This window comes from Brienomyrus brachyistius, chromosome 14 (genome assembly GCF_023856365.1).
Source record: "Brienomyrus brachyistius isolate T26 chromosome 14, BBRACH_0.4, whole genome shotgun sequence".
NCBI lineage: Eukaryota > Metazoa > Chordata > Actinopteri > Osteoglossiformes > Mormyridae > Brienomyrus > Brienomyrus brachyistius.
In genome coordinates, this window is record NC_064546.1 from 2,485,289 (window position 1) to 2,507,500 (window position 22,212).

Genomic DNA, 22,212 nt, shown 5'->3' on the forward strand with positions numbered 1-22,212 from the left:
TTCCTGTTCTTGAATTTGTTTTTTTTTTATATCATTTTGGTAATTTGTTTAATTCTATTGGGTGCTCAGTTATCTCCATTCGGGGGTTAGGGGGTGCTGCCTGTTGCCTACGCTCACACCCCCCAGGACAAGAAGAAAACCACACAGCAGATGAATAAACAGAAGTTTCTAGATGGCGTAAGGGAGACTAAATTAGCTCTTGTTTTTGGTAACAAATTCTACAGCTTGCTACTGACACAAAAGCATTTTCATACGTGACATGGAAATAAAAAATATTAGCAGTATTATCATAAATAACATTCCTACCACTGTTGTCAGACATGCATGAGTGACTGTGCCTTTTTAATGTCGCTCGTCACGCACTCGGTCTGCAGTGGCGAAGGACCCCCCCCAACACTGACGCGAAGCGAGGATGGCAGCTCAGTAGGTGCTGTGGTCAGTGTGGTGGTGCTGCCCAGTGAAAAGGGTGCCACTTTACAATAAGGCTACCCATATAAATAGTTTATGAACAGTTTATAATCTGGTTATTAATTAGGTTGTAACACTTTGAAAATTACTGATAGACAATTTTAAACAAGTTGTAACAGTTTTCTCTTTATTACTGAATTACTACCATGTACAAGTTGCAAAAGGGAGCCTTATTGTAAAGTGGTACTGTGAAAACGAACGTGTTGTCTCCCCCCCCTTCCTATTGGAGAGAGAATGAAGGATCATGGGATGCGGGGAAAACATCTGACTGTCACACGAATTCTGCCACTTTCTGCCCCCCCCCCCCCACCACCACCACTCCCTTAGCAGTAACACAGCCGGTCTGACTTTGGATGACCGTCTGCAGTGTGTTTATGGTGTGGGTGCCTGTGTGATCTCCAGTTCCAGAAGCACTGATTATCACATTAGTGTCGAGTCAGATGACTGGGATTCCTGTCCTAAGATGGCCTGCCAAAAATGCAAAATAATGACCATTCAGCGATTTTAAAAACTAAGAGGGAAATAGTCATTACCATCACTGGCCCCTGCTCACCCAGAAATGATATGGTTATTTTAGCGTATGGCCAACGATCTAGGGTTAAACTACTTTAATCTGCCTCAGGCCAGCTGGTTGGGGCATGGGTCAATGGACAAATAGGCCACACTGGACTAAAATGGTCAATAGGCGTATGAAATGCAGCTACAGTGTTTGGGAGGTGGGAGGGACCATTAGAGTCAACTCAGAGCCTCTCCAGGAACCAGATCTCATTTTGGCGGTTGGTATCGGCTGGGCTGGTGTAGCTTGCCACGATGAAAGAGTCACTCAGGAAGATCCCCGGCGACTCGAGGATGTCCGCCAGCATGTTGATCTCATTGAGGATAATCTGGTCGTTTGTGGCGCCGCTGAAAGCCCTGAAAGTGAGATCAGAAGGAGGAGGAGGGGCCATGAAGCTAGAACACCAGCATGGAGGTGCCTACGTTCAGGACGGTCACTTCCTTTTCAGACAGGAAGTGACGTTCCCACTAAAGGCAGACTAAACCCAGTTAACCTACTTTTTGTAGGTTAAGAGCATAATTATCACAACATTACTTTAAAGATCCCGGCTCTCTTAAGAATCAACCATGGGGTTCTCTCTAAACCACTTGTTCCCCAATCCCAGACAGACCTGGCGTAGACGATGGTGGCAGGCCATTCTTCGATGACAATATCTCCGTCGAAGGGCTGCGGGGGCTGCCCTTGAAACTCTGGGGGCAAGTAGTAGGCGATGGTCACAGCCCGGGACAGGACGGTGTGCGCCTCGTCAGTGCGCACCACAGTCACGATGGGGATAGTCATGCCCAGGTAGCTACCTGCAGATGGGGAAACGGGGGTCAGAGCTCTCTTGGGACACACGACACTTGGGGGACCTCACAAACCAGAGGGGGGGCAGGGGGCAGCTGGAGAAGCCCTGCATTTGCTGATGACGTGCCTGGGATATATGTCATGGTTGAGCTTGCTTGCAAAGCACATTTCCTTTGGCCGTTCTGTGCTTTTAAGGGAAATTTCTGCGCTCGCGTTCTGCTGAGGGGAGATTTTGACGGTTTGAGGGTGGAGTCATGCGGTTTCTGACAGCGAACACTCTTGGTGGGTGAAGTATGGTTTATCTATGTTATAAGTATAATTTCACCGATTCTCACTGCCCCCTTGCTTATTGGGATGCTGAGGCAAGCGAGCGCAACCATGACGTTGGGAGGAGAAAAATACATTAGAGAAGGTGATATTATGATGAACGCACACTCAGCTCGTCGTCTTGCGCTGCGCTCGTGATGGGGGATGGCAGTGGCGTGTGAGTCGGCGTGAAGAGTTACCTGAGGAGTTCTGCTGACAGATGTATCTCATGAGCTTCATGAAGCCGTAGCAGATGCTTTGCTCGTAGGTCTCCTCCTGGATGGTGATGCAGGCCCAGTAGGCCTTCTCGTAGTGCCTCTTCTCATAGAGCACATCACCGCACTGCGGGGGCACAAGCTCTGCTCAGCCATGGATACATGTCAACCAATTTAAGTTGCCTTTAAATTTCTTCCAGAAGCAAATTCCTAGCTTAGTGTGCTGAAGATGACCTTTTACAAACAGTGCATCTTTACTCAATAGATCCACAAAGTGTGTTGACAGGGAAACCATTTGGCTGTTACCTGGGCCTTGTCATGGGATTTAATTACAAATGACAGGATGAGTCCAAATGCAGGACTAGGCCAAAACTTGCCCTTTTAAGTGATGCTCGGGTAAAGTCCAAAGTTTCTGTTCGGGCCTGGGGTGCATGCGGGACTCACCTTCTCTTTGCGGAAGATGAAGGTGCAGGGCACGGGCTGCCGGTCCTGGGTGCCATGGTTGTTGCTGGTCAGCTGCTGGATGGGTCCGGCCATGTCTATGGAGAGGGGCACAATGGCGTCAGGGGAGTTTAATCCATTTGGGTGGGGCTAGACCTCTGCTTATACACCATACTGGTGTGTGCTAGTCAAAGCCCCGTGGGGCTTTAGGAGAACTTCCATGCTGGTGCCCCCACCCTCCCCAGCAAACTTCAGTGCCCAGTTTCACTTTGTCCCAAATGGTGCACGGCCCGCTGCGGGCCACTTCCACTGGAGGAGTTTGCAGTGAGAATTAGAATGGCTCCTTTGTGGATGTTGATTTATGTCGGCTCCCTGTATCGATGTTCCTGCGATTTGTGAGTGACCTAGCATTCCAAGCGTCTTCCGAGAGAGGCGTCACACCCAGAATGCATTGCTCCCTGTATTGTATTGACCATTTGATCTAACACTGCATCCAAACCACCTTCTGGATTCGATCTGGCTGGGGTGCCGCCAGCCTGCACAGCAGCGCCAGATGGCTCTCCATGCCCCCCCCCCCCCCCCACCCCAAAACATGAGCTCCCCCTGTACTGAGACATTTGGAAGTCAGATTAAGGGAATTTCAGGTGCCAGAGCGATGTATGCCCAGTGTGAGGAGTTCACCCCATAACATGTGGGTCGAACTCATTGAATAGAGCCAACTGTCTGCTCCAGCTGGCCTCAAAAGTGGTGAAGTGTGTTTATCACCCTGTATTCCTGGCGGTCAAACACAACATCCACTGAAAGGAAGGTGCCTATCTAACCAGGGACCATCCAATGCTGTGCTTAGTGGGCTAAAGTGCCTCTTCTGCTTTACCGGTTCTGTAGCTCAGCTTGTCCCACAGAGGGGGGCAGAGTGATTGACATCGTGCACTGAAGTTGCAGGTCAGTGGCTCGTAGGTTTAGAGTGAGATTAGAACTCACTCCACTGAAACAGCATGTTTGAAATATCACTAGGAGTGATAACAGCACAGGGATGCCCCACCCCGGTTGGCGGTACTGGCCACCTAGAGCCAGTCTGAGCAGTGTGAGCACAGGTGACTCAGGCCGAGCAGGTTAGTCTGTTGGGTGGGGACGCCTGCCATGGGCAGGGAATGCCCCCATGACATTGGTTTGTTTAACATTTTACATTCATTTGGCGGCATGCAATGCAGTGTTTAAGATAGCATGTATTTATTACATGGAAAGACCTGTTTCGGATCTCTCTGCCTGCCAGCAGCAGCTGTGCTTTCTGTGGTGCTGCTCTGCTTCTGCGAGGGGGTGTTGGCTGAACCTTGTTTTATTGTGTCAGGAGTGGAGGCTGCTGTTAGCTGAGTGACTGGCCTCTTGGGGTGTTACAGCCACACAGGAGTTATAACACCAAGCACCGACGTTCCTCCATCCCTTCCAGGGCCGTGTTCCCCAGGGAGCCGCCTCTCCCGGTGATTCCAAGTTGAAAGCGTTAGTTTATGTTTCGGGGTTGTTAGTGACCCCATGCAGTGACGACCCACATCTGGTGACCTGGATGTTGGCCTGAGTCTTTAATGCCATAACACTTTAACTATGCCTGCTGGTCCCTCACTGGAAGGTGTGAAACTGTTGGATCATGTAAGAGACCCCAGCTTTAAACATAGGAGTCTGAGCTGCCACAGGCCTGCATGCAGCTTGTCTGTGACTTTAATCCTCTCTCCATCATTGACACTCGTACAGACCTGTTTGTACTGAGGATATCAGAGTCAGGCCCGGATCCAGACTTTGTCCGTTCAGCCCGGATGTCACAGGAAAATGCTCCTGGCCCTGTAAGCACCGGCCTGTCAAAGCCACACGTGTGTGACCTCACAGCCTGCTGGGTTATCCTCACCGCCAGGCCCTTCATATCCAGAGGAAGATTATTTACGTGCCCCAAGAGGAGACCAGCGCAGAAACCGAGACTTTCCTCTTTCTCAACGTCTCCGCATAGCAGAATTTACATACTGCACATTATTGGCATTTGTTTCACATTATGGTCTATGCCACGCCCACCATGTGAATTCCATCATTTTGTCATCAGGTGCTGTTAAACGCTCTGAGGTGAAATTTGTTGTTCCTCTTTTCCCACCATATGAAAATCATGGCCCTTCCTCTTTTGGTTTGGCACCCACTTTTCCATGAGTCATCTGCGCTTTGAAAGGGTGTGACTTTAGATGGTGCCCTAATGCAGGATGATTATTTGGGACGGGCGTGAGAGTGCCTGCGATTGGAAGGCGCGCTCGCCCCATGCTGAGTGACCTTGGAAAGGAAAGAGCACTTTGTTTAGGAGGGTCGCTATTAGAGATGAAGATGCATTAACATGAAACGAGGGAGCAACTTGCGGGTATTAACTTTGTGTGCGGCTCAGTGGGCTAAGTCTCTGTGGCTGAGATCAGAAGCTGGTTCTAGCCCAGCAATGGCACGTCCGTGCTCATCAGTCAGCGTTGTCCAGATCAGTTTCCAAAGCAAAGCTACGACCTCTTTGGGAAGAGGTTTATCTGCCACCTGAGGCTCTTTCAAGGCTTCACCTGTGCTGCCCCTATGTTTTCTTTTCAACGGTTTGTTCAGTACTCACCAATTACTGTTTTATATAATTTTAGACTTTGTCTCTTAAAGTTCATGTATACTGCTATTTTTAAAGCAAACTGGATTTTATCGTAAACCCATTTGTCGCGAATAATTTCATGAATATAGATCTCGTTTTTTGTGTGTTTGCGTATTGCAGTGGGGCGCTTTAATTGAACTACATGAAAACCACGATGGCAAACAAGAATTTCATTTCTTTTTCAGCATCATCTGAATTCTGAGGTGCACTGCGGGCAGTGGTATGATTTTCTTCTTTGTGTAATTACAGGTTAGACATGATATCTAAATGATCTCGACCTACAGCAAATGGTCATTGTGCTTAATTGTCACTTAAATTGATATAATTCAGTATAACGGAGATTTTTTGCTCGTTCTAATTTTGCTGTTCTATATCTTATATTTTATTAAAGGCTTATTTACGAGTGTTGACTGTAGTATATCGATTTTTTTTTCTGCGATGAGAACCTAAATAGCAAACGGCTCTTCCGAAGTTTTACGATGCTTGCGCTTCTTTGCAACTTTCAAACACGCGTTAATGTGCGTCCAGCAACAGGAAATTACTGTGAGGGAGGATGACGGAATTCGCTGCTCACTGTTGCCGTCGCATAATTTGCATGCCTTCGTGGTGCTGTCCACAAAAATGTCTCCAAAGTGCAAGCGTGATAAGAAGCATGCGTGCAGTGTCCGTGCATCCTAAACGCGCGTAAACCCCGTCTTACCTCTGGGCACTTCGACTTGATGTCCCCTGGCCACGTCCTGCCAGTAATGTAGGAGTCTCTCCTGCTCGTCATCTGCCGTAGTTTCACCCTCTTCCAGACTCCCGTTGCCGGAATCTGACTGCTGATCCTCCGAGAAGGATTCTAGGTCCTCCAGCGTGATCATCCCGCCCCCGGCACCTGAACTCGGTCCGCCGCTTTCGCCACCTTGACCGCCGTTCAGACGACAGCCTCCGGGGTCCATCGTCGCCTTTGAGTTGAGTGGGACGTTACTTAGGAAAACCTGAAATCTGGCTGCTTTACTTGCGCACTTTCTGGTGTCAGTAAGCAATCGCTGCCCGCCTGCCCCTTCGGGTATAAGTTGACAGCTTCACGCTCCGTTCACCGTTAATTGCGCAGGTTATGTTGATCGCGTCTGGCAGGTCTTATGTACTTAAGAATTACGAGCTTAAAAAAAATGAAAACGAAATAAAGATCAACCGGAGCTGGAGATCGGCACCCGTGAATATCTGACCCCGATGGTCTTGATGGGGCTCTAATTTCATCTTTATAAGCGCCTCTCGGCGGTCACGTGGCCCTTGGCTGGATGCCCCCTCCCACCTCGGAGCCGTGCTCTCGGACCATAAGATTTTTTTTCCTTCCTTAGTTTACTGATTTCTGTGAAAGACATGGAATTTACCTGCATTTAACTTCCGTTTAACTGCATATACAATACGAACAGTTCTGCCGTTATTTATATAAACCGTATGACCTATATTCAAAGCAAATTGTGATAGATACTGTATATTAGTAAACAGGATTTTGATTTAATTGTGACCACTCCTTAAGGCTAATCCTTAAACATACACTTATATATATATTTTTTTACTTGTTTCAACCCTTGTTTTACCTAGGAATTTGTTACAAAGTATTTGCTCAGTTTAACTATGTGTTACTTCCTCTCCTCTATAAATCTGTCTGCCTTCACTTAATGTGGCATAATGGCCTGAAGTGCCTAGCATAGTTGTGTGTTTGTGTGCACGCAGGTGCATGTGTGTCTGCACACATGCCTGTGAGTGCATACATTTGTGTGTGTGCATGTGGGACAGAAGGCCTCCCTCTTGATTGATTTACCTCCATACTGGAAGCAGAAGATCTTTTTCAACGGCTTTTTTTCTCTTCAGGCTGAGACAGGAATGAAATCGCCGATTTCATTTCCCCGTAAGACGTGCCGGCATGTGTAATGAAAAGCAGCCCCGTCTCCCATGCTGCGAGTCCCTGCTTTGGGCAGCGATTCATGTGCATCACGGTGATGGAGAGCCTCGGTCTGCCCTCTTTCACCCTCCTCCGTGTGGTTTGCGACCCTGTGGAATCGCTCTTAAACCATTCGGCCCTGCAGATGAAGCCAGTCTGAGTGGCCTGTTTATTTCTCTCATTATTGTTGCAAATGTATCCAGGCAGACACTTAATTATGGGCATCATTTTTATGAGTTAGCTGGAAGGGGATGGCCTCTCACCCGCCTCCGTGTAACGTGAAGGAAGTGTATTGGCACACAAGGGAAAGAAAAACATTTTTCTTGAAGCTTTTTTTTTTTTTATAAAGTATTGCAGACAGGAAATGCGTATTGATAAAGCAGCTAGCAGAGCAGTTTCCGCGACAGTCCCCTTTGCTGAATCAGCTGCAGTCTTCAGCTTAGAGCAGAGTATGGGCAGAGGGAGTGAGCGTGGTGTGTTGAGGACCAAGGTGGAAGTGCCTAGCATGGTTTGATGTCTGTGTGGGTGTGCGCACGTGTTTGTGTGTCTGCGCATCAGTGCTTATCAGCAAACTGCTTGGCGTGCCTCGTTTTTTATCACAGGTGTAAGCACAGCACTGCAAGCTGCTTCCGTCTGCGCAGTCCGTCACAGTAAATTTTGGTAAATGAGGGTCTAAAACCATGTAATTCCAGGTCAGGAGCGGCAGATGTTGGTGCTAATTAGCCTGTAGCTGGCTGTTGTCATGCCCCCCCTTATTCCAGCCAATTTCAACTAAGGAGAACGATTCAGCTTTATTCCTAGAAGGTGTCTGTGTTAAGAATTCTAGGAACTGATTCCTCATGGTTAGAAGATAGAAAGGGGGTAATCACACACAGACACAAGGATCGCCATTTGTAGAGTCCAGTTCATGTATGTTTAGGGCAGTAAGTGACTTGCTGTACAAAGCACCCTGAATGTACAATGCTGATTGGACGAACTGCCGGACAGCTGATTATCACTCCCTATTTATCTTCAGATTAGTGCTCAGAAGGAGCTCCATGCCTCTGCATTGCTTTAATGGAGTCCAGCGTTCTCCAGAGTGTGTGAAAAGCTGCTGCTGCTTTTTATCTGCTTTATATTAAACAAAGGAATGTCTTGTCGAGCGGCCATTCCCAGCCAAGTATGCCTTTATTTTGCTGTGGCTCAGATAAAGGGAATAAAGCAGGAACTGTCCCCTGTGTCTCTGGCTCTCGCTGCGACGTCCCACCAGACGCTGGTGTAGCTTAGAAGACCAGATTTCCCTGTGATGGGTTTAAAATAGTGATAATGTTTCGCTCCACTAACCGCCGTCATGCTCGGTTAAGACCGTCTGGCACTTACTGTACATGTTAGCGAAGGGGGAACTCGCAGCATGCTTGCATTTAAGAGCCAGAGGGCATTTCATGTTCATTAATTCGGCAGGCGTACAAGTGAGGAAAGCTCAGCATCAGGGTGCAGGGTCAGCTAGCGTCCCGGTGCAGTTGGGGATAAGGGCCAGCAGTAATATGATTGCTGTGCTGGCTGTGGGATAGGAAGCCATGACCTTCCCCTTCTACTAATCACTAACCTGCTTAGCTACACGTTGCACACTGGCCTGAATTATTTATAGTGTTTTCCGAGGTAAAACCCATAATCAACGGATGGAAACAGAGCTTGACAAAAGATAATTAAGGTGTAACGTATTGTCCAGAGCCCCTGAGCATCATGGGAGTATTTTCTTCTGCAGCAGTAGGGAGTGTTTCTCAATATGCACACTTGTGCTCTCATGTACCTGTTTTCCACCATCTTCCTTTGCCGAAGACCAGTTCCAGTACTCAGGAACAGAAGTACAGAGGCCGGTAAAAATCCTTGGATGCTTTTCTTGCCCCATCCGGCCTCAGTTGCATCCTTGCCATGATTCATTGATTCAGATGTCATGATTCATTGCACCCCAAGTTCGTTCTTGGGAGTCAAGTTAGCAAAGACTGGTCTTGCCAAGACCACAAGTATGATCTTTGCGTTCTTGATATTGAGAAATATTCATGGAGTCTTGAGAACACTGTGTGTGTGTCTGTGTGTGTGCGCGCGCGCTAGTGGGTGCCAGGGTGGGTTAGCGGGAGCTGGGTGGTCAGTGCTAGCAGGTGCCGAATGGCTTTAGGTCACCATGACTCATGCAGTCAATTAGCTGGTCAAACTCAACATACATCACATATCCCTCTGGGTGAAAGCTGGAGCCCCAAATGAATCTGAACGAGCCCTGAATGATTTCTTTAGCTCAGTAACTGCCCTGAGTTTGAGGACCTGGGCTAAGGCCCGAATGTCCTAAGATCCTAGCAGCGCTCGGACTGCCTGGACGGGGGATAATAAACCATGTGAGATGTCTGGGTGCCTCTGGCAGATGGGCAGGGCTGACCCCACCATCAGTGATAGGAACAGGCAGATAGACACTAATTTTTTATGTGTTTGGGAAGGAGGAGGTTTGTGATGGATTTGTGGGGCGTTGTAACCTGACACAGGGTTGGGAGGGAAATCAAACATATTCTTCAGATTTCACTTATTATCTTCTCATTTATCAGGAATGTCATTGTTGTGTGATGCTTTTGTTGTGCATGGAATTAGGGCGAAATGGAGCCTCAGGGTGATGGAAGGAATGGGCGAGTGGTGTGGCGTGTACCGGGGGAGATCTCCCAACATTTCCCACATTGGGTACAGGGGGGTGTTAAACTGATGGGCTGCACCTTCAGAGGGACTTCCGAGTTGACTGACGATCTTCTCAGGGTCATGCTGGACTGAATGGTTTGTCATCTGAGTTTTTTCAAAGCGCTTTTGTGAGTGTTCACAGAACAAGGAAAACAAGGTAATTTCTGTGTCATTTATTTTATTAAAGGTCGTCATTTTCTCTGAGTAAAATGTGCCGGAAGGCGCCCCCCAACACCAACCTCATGACCCCCCCACGCACACACCCAAGGCCTCTGAGGAGCACTGGAGCCCCCAAGACCAGCCCTTCTTAAGCTGTGGTCCAGATGGACCACATGGACCAGATGGACTCTTGCAGTGCCACCGTAGGCTGTGAAGTTTTCATAGCTCTGCAGCCACAGGCTGGACAAAAATCTAGCGCCTTTTCCTAACTGGCCTGGTCTAGTCCGAGCCATTTCCATGATGCTCCAGCGCTTGACCTTCCTGGGCTCTGCCTCATGCAAGATTAAATCAAATCGACGAATTTTCGCATATCCTCCTCCTCACTCACAGGGTGGGGGCAATTTGACCCCCCCCCCCACCTCCTCTGAATTCAAGCTCCCCATCTACTCCAAACCTTTCTCACATAAGAGTCACCAACTGTTGTACATCAGCTGGTCACAAGTCTCCCTCAGGGGTGCGGGGACACAAGGGAGCGCCTGTTTTTCTGAGCAGAATGACGATCGGTACGCCATCGGATCATGGGGCCAGCTGCTGTGAGTTTCCTGCTTTTCTCCCTTTGTCTGTCTGCTTTTGACATCCGGCCTCCAAGCCATTGCTGGAATGCAGTGTTTCTGCAGCTAAATGGGAAGATATCACCACTGTGCCTAGTACAGGGCTTTGGAAAGCAGGCGGCAGACAAGGGACTGAAATCCCACTGTACCCTGAGCCTGGTGAGTGTGTGGCTCTGTGGACTAAGCCTCTGTGCCAGTGATCGGATGGTTGCAGGTTTGCACCTGGTCTCAGTAGAATAGTCACATCTGTTGGCCCTTGAGCAAGGCCCTTAACCTCCAGCTCCATGGGCACCGCTGAGGGTGGCTGCCCCTCACTGTCAGGCTCGCTCTTACCTGCATAAGTGTCTGTGTTCTGTGTGTGTCATGGAGAGTAAGATGGGCTTGGTGAATAGAGGATTTCCCCACGGGGATCAATAGTGTCGTTATTAATTAACATAGTGCGAATAGGCAGATGGTGAGGGAGGAGGGGGTGTGGGAATGGGGGCCAGGTGTGTGTGTGTGTGCGTGCGTTCGTGCGTTCGTGCGTGCGTGCGTGTGTGTGTGGGGTGGGGGGGGGGTGTCAGCAGCTCAGACTGTATGTCCTGTCACACCTCTGTGGTCGTGGTTTTGCAAATGTGTATGTGTGTATAAGCTGAGTTGCACAGCAAGCAGTTTAGTTCAAATCACGAATCACAAGGCCTGAAATTTTACAGCAGCCAATCCTGAAAAAAAATACCTGAGATGTATTTTTAAATGCGTCATTTTAGGCTGCATTGACTCATCTAGTCCCTCCCTTTGTTTTGATTGAGTGATTTATTTATTCCTTCTCCCTTGTGGGTTTTGATTGGCGAGCCATGTGAGCCTCTGAGTCCTCATTAGAGTTAGTATTTTTCTCTATTCTCATGTGGCTTGAGGTGTGTGTTTGGTTTTTTTTATGCTCTGTTTGGGCACTATAGCATCTCAGATTCCCCAAGAGGTATGGAGTCAATTGAGATCTTTATTAATGTTTCCTTATTTAGACACTGGGGGCTAAGTTGCTGATTTCTGATAACTGTCATTTATTAGGCTTTTGTAATATAACTCCAAAGGTTCTTCATCGCTCCACCTGAATAATTTTAGACTTGTATTTAACACAAAGCAGATGGTTTAATGTGTGGAAAATTTCAACAGTTGGATATTAATTTAAATCCTAGACCAAAACAGTTATGTGAAATTATCTATAGGCTACATATTCCGTAACGTTGGTTTTTATATTGCATATGTTTTATATTTTGATATGTTATAAACGTATACAGTATCTTATGTGGTATATTACTGGGTCTCAAACAGTTTTAGATTTAAATACATTTAAACTTGATCGTTTTTCCATCCTTTCATAGAAATAATTCAGTACTTCAGAGTGAAAACAGTGCAGTCAATGAGACAAGTTTAACTTGTTTCACAATAATTGTAATGTTGCTATATTTCTGGTATGAGTTTGGCATGTTTGATTTTGTATCGCACGTGATCTTAACTTTGCTGCTACTTGTCAGACATCTAATAACCTAGATCCCATATTTGTGTATGTTTTTATTTGTATCAAAGTATTTTAAGTTTTAATTAACCTTATGACTGGCCTTTGTCTCCAGTTGTGTGGCAGTAATGAAAGTTAAACTAGTTTGGTGGTTTTGTTCCATGCCTCTGATTGTGTTGCTCTGATGGAGTGTCGCTGTGAAGCTGGGTGTGGGGGGGGGGGTATCTGAGGGGCTGAAACACGAATCTCCGCCCCTCCATCAATCCATGTGCTAAATGTAGGGTGGGTGGAGCTGAACAGGGGACTTGGCAGGGTGTTATTGGTGCCCGGACTGACTGTGGAAAATGAGAAGGGCGGGATTTCCGGACCTAGACTTCTGATTGCTCTGATGCCGTTTCTTTCTTGGTTAAACAATCAAGCATGGTTTGTTAGATTACCTGTCACGGGTGGGGTGGGGTGGGGGTTGCATGGGAGATCAGCAGGCATGTGGGTGTTGGTACTGAGATCAGACAGATGCTGATCATTCACAGAGCACCTCTCTTTTTCTCCATAGATAATCAATGCAATCGGGTTTTCTGGAGCCATCAAAGAAAGAAAATTGTGCCTGAAATATGCGTGTAATCCCATCTCCCCAAGCCATCTGCTGATGCGTATGAGGGATTTACCAGCTCTTGGCTGGAGCTGCACTGTAATCCCGTCACGTTATTACGGGCGGCCGGTGTTTGTTATCCTTTGATTTTTGTGCCGTAGCTGGTGGTTCGTCTCCTCCATCTGTCCGTGAAGTCTGAAAGATTCGGCACCCCCCCCCCCCCCCCAGCTTAACGATGTTGTGTTCAGCTCCTGTGACTGCTTCCTGTCTGCTGTTGACCTGGTGCATGCTGGGAGATGGCCAGAGAGACAAACTCTGCCCCCACCTTGACAGATTCCGCTGAATGTTCTCTACATTCCCAGTTGCCCTGGGGAGGGATAGATGGGATTCAGAAGGAAAAGGTAAGGTTAGGGTTAGAGGGCCCTTCGTTTGGACTGACAGCTCCTGTGTTCTGACCAGCCTCAACTTAACGTATGTCTGCGCTATCAGGCGTGTCAGAGCTACTTTAATCCGTGAGCGCCCCCCACTACTTTTAGGATTTCCGCCATCACATTGGCTGCCAGGACATTGACGTCTCAACACTCTTCTGATTGGCTGTTTGTGTGTTCGCTCTTTACACGCTGGTCTGTAGCGTGTCGGCACCAATCTGGGGATTATGGGATGAAGGTGTGGAAGGAGGGATGCCGCACCAGCCTGTGTGGGCGTCCCTGTGTGGCCGTGAATCTTCCTGATATGCTGGCGCCTGCAGCCCAACCTCCAGTGAGTCTGTGAATTCCATGTCATTAGCCCAAGGTCAAGCTCCATCTATTAAACTTATTACACGGCAGCTTTTAATTTCACCATCTCAATCCTCTTACATTTGGTCCTGTGGGCGGCAAGCTCTCACTCAACCATGATTTCTAGACCATGCAAGCTAGATGCGGCGCCGAAAACTCCAAAACGCCATCAAAGATGTGTGTGCTGAAAGCAAATGAGGCAGCCATCACTGGCAGTGGTTAGGGATCAGCTCACGGCAGCCGCTTCATACCGGATCTGTCATACTTTTTAATTTAATTTGCTCCTGGGGTGTGACATAAGAGTAAGTTTTTTAAAACTTTACTTGCCGCTGTAGGTTTTCAGGGTAAAAATCTCCAAGGAACACATTTCTACTACATCCTGGGCAAATAAAGTAAAGCCCAACCACTTCCTCCATTTTTGTGGACAAATTACAGTTAATTGGTGCAGGATTTAGGTTAAGAATCATGCTGGGCCGTACATTGCCGAATGTCTGTAATAACTTTCCTTCTGAAGAAAAGGGGCTGAAATTAAGTGGCTTTGATGGCAAAAAATTACGGTAGTAACTAAGTGGCTAGTTCCTATTTTTCTTTTCTGTGCCTCAAAAGGCTGCAAAAAATGCAGCTTTCATTGTGGGAGTCTGGAAACTGGAGGCACAAAATGACTGGTGTTTTGTGGGGTGAGGGATTCGACTCTTTTCCTGCTTCAGCAGAGAACAGGAAAAGCATAAGTTGAATAGTAAACTCTTCAATAGGCTGTCAAAATTGCTCTTTTCTCTTCTCGCTGCCCTGCCCCCTCCTCACTCCCCGTTGTGTGTCTCTGCAGGTCTTGGAGAAGTTCACAAGCCGCCTGACCCAGATGGGGGTCCTGTCTGCCCGCGACCTGCGCTCTCTCACAAAGTACCAGCTCATCTTGGCCCGGGAACAGTTTCGCAACAACCCGCACCCCCGCATCATGGTACGGCCCGGCGCATGGGCCCCGCCTGCCCCCTGTATGTGCTCCCTATTTATGACATGGAGCCGTGAGCTTGGCGGCCCCTCGCTGTCTTGTGTCAACAGAAGTCCATTCGCCTGAATATTTCTGCATGTTCATGATAGAACAATGTGTTCAGCGCTTTAAAGATCTTTGACCCTGCTTTTAACATGAGCTGCCTGCTTTGTATGCCTGATGCTGTGACCAGCCCTCCTGCTGCAGTGAGACCTTCCATCTCTCATCCCTAGGGGGCGCAGCATGGCGCGTTGGAGGGGGACTTCGCCCTGTGCATCACGCTGTACCACGGCTACGAACTCCTGCTGCAGATGGGCGTCCGCTCCCTCTTCCTGTTCATCCAGGGCATAATGGACGGCACTAAGGGTAGGTGTCCGAACCAGGGGCCCCTCAGCTGAGGAGGGGCTGTGAGTTGGCATCACCAGAAGGATGAGGCAGTACCCCAGTAGATGTTCGGGCATGGTAATTTCATATTAGGCGTGATACTGTACCAGGTGGTACCTTTCAGATCCCAGGAGGGCTGTTAGGAATGGTGTCGTTTGCCTTTGCCCTGCCTGGCTGGTCTGCATCAGTGGCCAGAGGCCAGTCTTCCATGGACCTGCAGGACTCTCCTCTTTCAGTGAGGGTGGGCAAGATATCTGGCATCTCTCTCTTGGGCCAGTCTGTCTGATCCTGGAGGGCATTCGGCTGATGCAGAGCAGTGTGTTTGCGTGTTTCTCCTTTACCTCTCATTGAGAGTTGGTATACTAACTCAGCATCGATGTTATAGGACTTAATTGGACTTAAAGAACGTTGATTCCCTTAAAAGGTACAGTCCTTGTTCTTAGACACACACAGCCTTAAGTAGACGGTAACCCTCCTGTAATGTCACTTCTCATAAGATGCTCCATTTCTTGCCCTCTGGTACATCACATTTCCCTCGCCTGTCTGCTCTACTTCATCTCCACTATGACCTTCCTGGGTCTTGGGCTGCTGGCTCCACCCAGCTGGCATACTTGTCTTCACACTGCCCTTCTTGAAATATATGTGCCCCCCCACACACAGAAATGTCCCGAGCCAGAAATGAGCTTCAGCGTACCAAGGTCTTCATGGATCTCTACGGGGAGATGGAGACCATGTTCGGGAAGCCCAGTGCAGGTATCTTAGAGGTGGTGCCATTCAGTGCCACACAGATATTGCAGGCTGATGGTGCCCTGTTTCTATCAGTGTGTTCTGAAAAGGTGCACATAACTTAACTGTGCAATACAATTGATTTATTTACTTGTATTTTATATGAAACCTGAATTTTACAGTTAAGCAAGTACATTAATGTGTAAATAACTATATATCATCCCTGTTCAATGAAAAACACGTATCTCCAGGAACCCATTTTCTCAGAAACTGCTTTACAAAATATACCTAATACAATGCAATGAGTCACCCTTAGCACCACAAATAGAAACTCATCTTTAGACAGCCATCAGTGAACATTGTAATGTTTTGAATAGACTTGCGTGGATTATTGACAGCAAGGCAAATATGTCCGTGTTAACAAGATAGAAGTTAATCTCTTTCTATTCACAATTAACAATGATGTTAACTAGCTCTCATTAAATTGTTAAAATTAGCGACTATAAAGTAATCTGTACAAACAGCGTGTCCCAACAGCCCCAACAGGTGGCTGCCCTTCGCAGACAGCTTACTCTACAAAGAGCAAGTTGAGGGAGGCGTAAAAGACAATTTCCCCATGGGGATCAATAATAATGAATAATAATAATTAACCATAAATACTAGTTATGGATGACCTTATAAAATCTTTTCGTTGGTCAATTAGATGTCAGACGCTATCAGTAGACAGACGAGAATTGACTTATTCCATTTGTAGCAAAAATGTGCAATCAAACTGGACTGAGTTAGCAAATTCTGTTAATCCTGGTTGGTTTGTATTATAAATGGTTTAAATGATGTGTTTGAAAAAACGTCTTGATTTCTTCCAAATTCCAAATAGAATATTTATAATTTCTCCGTTAATTAGTTCTCTTAAAATAAAGAATGTAAAGAAGTCACATTTGTCAAAAAGTGGAAATACGTGGTTTTCACCTGACAGTGATGATGTGTCACATGACCTTGGGGACAGGGTATCACCTTGTCATTGTTAGCATTGGGGAATCCCTTTCAATATACGCAGTGAAGCCCAGCCATGTTCTTCCCTCTTCCTGTCCCCAGGACCTGAGGTCCCCTTTGTCTACAGCCACCCCAAGCTTCAGAAGCTGGAAGAGGTGGTGCTGCAGCACTTCAGAACCTCTCCAGAGAGCTCCGGTAACTAGCCCGGCCCCCCACACCTTACAACCCCCCATGCTTTTGTGAATGAGGGGTTCCCATGGTGATTTTGATTGTTCCAAGGGTGTTGTACCTGAATTCTTTTGTAGTAGGTCAACCTTGATAAAGCCTGAAGCATCTTTGTGTGCTCTGCTTTCATGCTATACATCTGGACAGCTTAATGAGTCCAGTTACGAGATAAATGCACACACAGCAGCATTGAAGTCCACACAGTAGATATCTGCTCTGCTCTTAATCTCTTTGGGGGTGAAGTTTAATCCTTTTGTAACTTTTATCCTCCGCTTGTGGTCAGCATCAGTAATTTGCTCGGCTTCCTGCGGCAAGTGACCGTATTCTCCCTCCTCTGATTGGCCCAGGAGCTGGTCCCAGTTCGGAGGCAGTGAGCACGCGTGTGATGATCTTCTCGTCGTTTCGTGAGAGCGTGCAGGAGATTGCCATCATGCTGAACCGGCACCAGCCGCTCATACGGGTCATGACCTTCATGGGTCAGGCCACGGCTGGCAAGGCTGTGCGGGGCTTCACCCAGAAGGAGCAGCTGGAGGTTTGGAACCCATAAGCATTTTGCTGTAGCCCTTGATATCAGCTTGAGATTACAGATATACTTGTATATCCTCCCTGCCATCCCACTGGAATTTCCTGTTTTTGTCATCGATCTTCTGACTGACTCACAGGCTAGAAAGTGACATCACATGAGGCCAAGGGGAGGGCTAAAGCAAATTGGCTGGCATGGTGAGCCGCAGGGAAAGGCTTCAGAGACAAGCCCATGCCACACTCCCGCTGAACTGATCAGTGCCTCCCGTGTGTCAGTCTAGTGGGAGGTCACATGGGGCACCCCAGCTGAGTGTTTCACTGGGAAACAACTGTTACTTTACAGTCACAGCAATAACCTGTTTCCTTTTGTAATACCCAGTCTCTGTATCTGTTGACAGATGACAGACATGACTGGAGTAACTGGCTCCAGATGCTCTGGTGTTGATGATTTAAGTGGTGTAGGCTTGATATAAAATGTTTATTACTCTGTGTGTGTGTGTGTGTGTGTGTGTGTGTGTGTGTGTGTGTGTTTCCACATTGTGGAATTATGTTTCAGATCCCCACAATATAAATACATTTTTTAATAAAAATCTGTGAATGCAGTCAAAGAACTAAAAAAGTCTTGTATTTTTGTTACATGTTTGGTTATTTCTGGATAAGGGCTGGGTTGAGGTTTAGGGTTGTCATAGGGCACTTTACTACGGTACACAGTGTGTGTGTGTGTGAGAGAGAGAGAGAGAGAGAGAAAGGAAGAGATATTAATGTCCCCCACCTGAGAAACTGGAGGCTTTAAAATTATGTCGATAAATTAACTTCGGCTTCCTGCAATACTACGACTTCTGCATAGTTTTCAAGCTTGTTTGTGACTGGTGACCCATCCCCCTTTCCCAAAAAAGGTGGTGAGGAAGTTCCGTGAGGGCGGGTTCAACACGCTGGTATCCACCTGCGTGGGTGAGGAGGGTCTCGACATCGGGGAGGTGGATCTCATCGTGTGCTTCGACGCGCAGAAGAACCCCATCCGGCTGGTGCAGCGAATGGGCCGCACGGGTCGCCGGCGGCAGGGCCGCATCGTGGTCATCCTGGCCGCGGGCCGCGAGGAGAGGGTCAGCCCCCCCCTCCCCATTTAACTATAACATTCAGGCTTTAAGTGAAATTCTGAGTAAATTAATTAGCTGGAGATAATGTGGGAGGGAATGTTGTATGGCTTATTGCACACAGTTTTATCTCCTAATTAGGTTTATTGTTCCTTAAATAATAGATGATGATGATGATGATGATCTAATGAATATTATTGGCGGTGTCTGTTGGTTGTGTCGCTTGCGTGCCTGATTGTCGCCTGGCGTGACCCACAAGTCCGTGACAATGTCTCCCATCCTTTCAGACCTACAACCAGAGTCAGTGCAACAAGCGCAGCGTCTACAAGTCCATCACGGGGAAGCAGCACAGCCTGCATATGTACCCCCACAGCCCCCGAATGCTGCCTGCAGGGGTGCAGCCCACCCTGCACAAGATGTTCATCACCTGCGGCCAATTTGAGCCCCAGGAGGCGGGCCGGCGCTCCTCGCGGGGGCGGAGGTCGGTCGTTGAAGTGGGGGAGTCCCTGCTGCACCCACGAGTCCAAGGTTAGGGCCGGACCCTCGCACCTGCTTACGTGCACGAGCCGTACTGTTGCTGGGAGTTAAAGACACATCTGCAGTGAAGGCGTATGAAATGGCTGTCCATGGGCTTAGGGGTTGATTCTTATGACACGTATTGGCCCTCTAACCCCTGTGGAAATGGGGTTGCAGAAGATGCTTTAAAATTGTTCTCAAATTATGCTGTATTCAAAGAAATGGCCCCAATTAGCTTCTGAGAGTCTGATTGTCCATCCAGCTGTCGGTCCATCTGTTCACTAGAGTGCTAGGCTAATTGTATTTGATAAACCTGTGAGCATTTCAATAAGGACCGAATCTGTTATGACTCATGTTCTGACTCCAGAAAACATGACCGATTGTGACAACCTGAAGACCAAACAGTTGTAATAGAAGCCAAATTGGCCTTACATAACAGCCGAACTTTGCCACGTTCCGTTTTTGCACAATGCAAATCCACAAAAATCATCACTCTTAGGTTTGCTTAATTATTTATCCCTGGTGTAAAAGCCTCTTATTGAAAACGCTTTGTGGTTCTGATTAGTCACTGTGGCATGTTACTGGCAGGCGATGGCTGACTCTCAGATATTGTGGCGCAGGTGGGCGGCGTCACACCACCAAGGAGGACGGCTTTCTGAGCCCGGCAGAGCTCTCCCTCTGGGCCAACACCATGCGCCTGGGGGAGGCGGAGCCACAGCCTGTGCTGAGCCACTCCCACTTCCTGTTTACCAAAAGCGATGCCCCTGCCCAGGTAAGCCCATCTGACTCGCAGAAAGTATTTATCTACATTTCAAGTCAAACAGTGAACCACTAGGTTCCCTTAAAGCGTTTTAATGGACTCTCAGAGGAAATGGTTTATTCAGCTAGAAATCCTGCAGTATTAGAATAAACAGAAGACGACTCACCCAACCACACAGACCATAATAATAAAGAAGTGGAAAACACCTTTGTGCCACCTTTTATGAAACTTGGCACGTTAGGAATTAGGTGTAGATTGGGACCCTTTAGCTTATTATTCATTGTTTTGCATATATAGTGAATAGTTTATAATCTCTTCTCAATTTACAGGCATCCTACTGTAATGTTTTATCTGCATTTCTTAAGGATTCCGCCTCATCAGCGATATACTGAAAGCCATATGCCCCCCACTTTTGTGTTGCTGGGCCCCCGATTGTGTTACCGACCCCCCCATTGCGTTTCCGGGTCCCCCGTTACATAGTTGCCGAGCCCCTGTTTGCATTGCTGGTTCCCCTCTGTTACGTTGTCGTGCCCCCCATGTTGTGTTGCCGCACTCCCCCCCCATTACATTACCGGGCCCCTATTTGCGTTCCGGGTCCCCCCTGTTGCATTGCCGGGCCCCTGTTTGCGTTCCAGGTCCCCCCCGTTGCATTGCCGGGCCCCTGTGTGTCTGCCAGCCCGTCACGGTGTCCTCTTCTGCCCTATAGGAGAACGTGAGCGTGGGCCCTGTGCGGGAGCTCTCCCTAGGTGAGTGGGCGTGTTGGCAGAACCAGCCCTTGCCCACCTACCGGGTCAGCCATTCGGCCCGCTGTCTGCACTTCACAGAGGTCATGGGGCTCCTGGACAGCATGCGGCAGGAGGAGGTAGGGGCTGCTCCCCCCAAACAGGCCCCGTGAGCCAACCTGACCACTTCTGACCGATGTCTATACAAAGTAGCTGCACACACTAACTGTTCTCCTAGTGCCTGTGGCGATCCTGATTTCCATGACTGTGGAAGCTCACCGTCTGCTGATGGTCGGTAGCTGTCGTTCTGCAGGCTTTGGCAGGGTTCATCATCTCGGATGCTAATCGTTGCTCCATGCTTCCTTCACTGGTTCTCAGTGGGTTAAATCTGGTGCTACTGACATCATGCATTAAATCCCGCAGGCCCCAGCTTTCACAGCTTTGTTTCTCCAATCCCTAAGACGCTGTTAAGAAGCTCCAGTAGATGCCTTTTTAATTGATGCATATTTGCCATTGTATTGTGTGATTTGTAAGGCCTCCTGAAAGCTGCTATTCCATTTACAGCATAGTGCTTAGCAATAGCCTGTTATTCATGGGTGTTTTTAATTACTAGCTTTACACGGATAGCCAGACTCTCACTATTAGGCTTGGCAGAACCATTGTTCTGCCAGTTGTTGCATGTCCTGATTTTAAAATGAAACAAGTAACACATTTCTCTAACAATGGACTTCTCTGCAGGTGATATAGTATTGCTCAGCCCCCTGATGTTATGTGCTGGGGAAGAAGAGTCTATGATAAACATTCAGTTTGAGTCAGAGGTGGATTGTTTAGGTCCAGAAAGTAAAAATCCAGACTATGATTTTGATTCAACCAGCCAGCTAAATACTCTGTGACTGTGACTCTTTATATTCAAGTGGTTGGTTGGAAATCTTGGCCTGGACTTTCTGGAGTTTAACTATCCACCTCTGGTTTGGGTTATATGTTTGCAGTTACATATAGCTCATCTTTCTGCTTGCCAATAAATATTAATACCTCTTTACTAACTACTACAGTACTTCTTGAGCTTAGCTTGAACTAGACTAGTCAGTCTCTTAATTTTTGCTAGCATGGAATGACTCTTAACTTACGTTTTTCAGAAGACCTGTGTTGAATCTTTCCTGAAAAGCATCCTCTCTTGTTTTTATGGAAGTTAGTTCAGCTTTTGATGGAGGACATTTGTCTCTCGTAGTCAGTCATCACATAGAAATTAATTGATCTGATTAATTAACTTAACTACATAAGTTTTGGGTAAGGAAATAGATTTTTTTTAATGTCTTTTGTAAATAATAAGACCGTACGTGTCCATACCCAACTGTAATAACGATTAAAGCAATCTGTTAGTTTAGTATTTATGTTAAAGTGAGGCTTTTATTTTATTACTGTTGTGGGATTAAGATTAATTTCACAAGACGAATCTATGAAAATCAATACTTAAATCAATGAGCACAAACACATATCACATAAACACGACTATTATGGATTTATGGCTTTTCTGGGGGTCAAAGACTTCGCTGCTGTGAGGTTTTCTGACTCTCATTGTTGGTTTGCTGGGTTACGCTAATGCAGTTTC

The 22,212-nt window shown here is 47.4% G+C and overlaps 2 protein-coding genes across 4 annotated transcripts in view; one reads left to right on the plus strand and one right to left on the minus strand.

Moving 5' to 3' along the window:
• fancm (FA complementation group M) overlaps positions 1-22,212 on the plus strand; it is a 42,303-nt gene that overhangs the window by 5,989 nt on the left and 14,102 nt on the right. For all 3 annotated transcript variants that reach the window (XM_048975591.1, XM_048975593.1, XM_048975592.1), the window contains exons 5-13: positions 14,500-14,631; positions 14,895-15,027; positions 15,706-15,798; positions 16,867-16,959; positions 17,337-17,521; positions 18,408-18,614; positions 18,893-19,133; positions 19,742-19,893; positions 20,588-20,743. In XM_048975591.1, the coding sequence (XP_048831548.1) occupies positions 14,500-14,631; positions 14,895-15,027; positions 15,706-15,798; positions 16,867-16,959; positions 17,337-17,521; positions 18,408-18,614; positions 18,893-19,133; positions 19,742-19,893; positions 20,588-20,743 (1,392 nt within the window). The remainder of the gene's footprint in view (positions 1-14,499; positions 14,632-14,894; positions 15,028-15,705; positions 15,799-16,866; positions 16,960-17,336; positions 17,522-18,407; positions 18,615-18,892; positions 19,134-19,741; positions 19,894-20,587; positions 20,744-22,212) is intronic.
• Positions 568-6,653, minus strand: soul3 (heme-binding protein soul3). The gene is made up of 5 exons (XM_048975604.1): positions 6,123-6,653; positions 2,776-2,870; positions 2,317-2,458; positions 1,635-1,818; positions 568-1,380 (listed from the first exon to the last, which is right to left on the minus strand). Exons 1-5 carry the CDS (start codon positions 6,361-6,363, stop codon positions 1,209-1,211), a joined length of 834 nt encoding a protein of 277 aa, XP_048831561.1. The 5' UTR covers positions 6,364-6,653; the 3' UTR covers positions 568-1,208.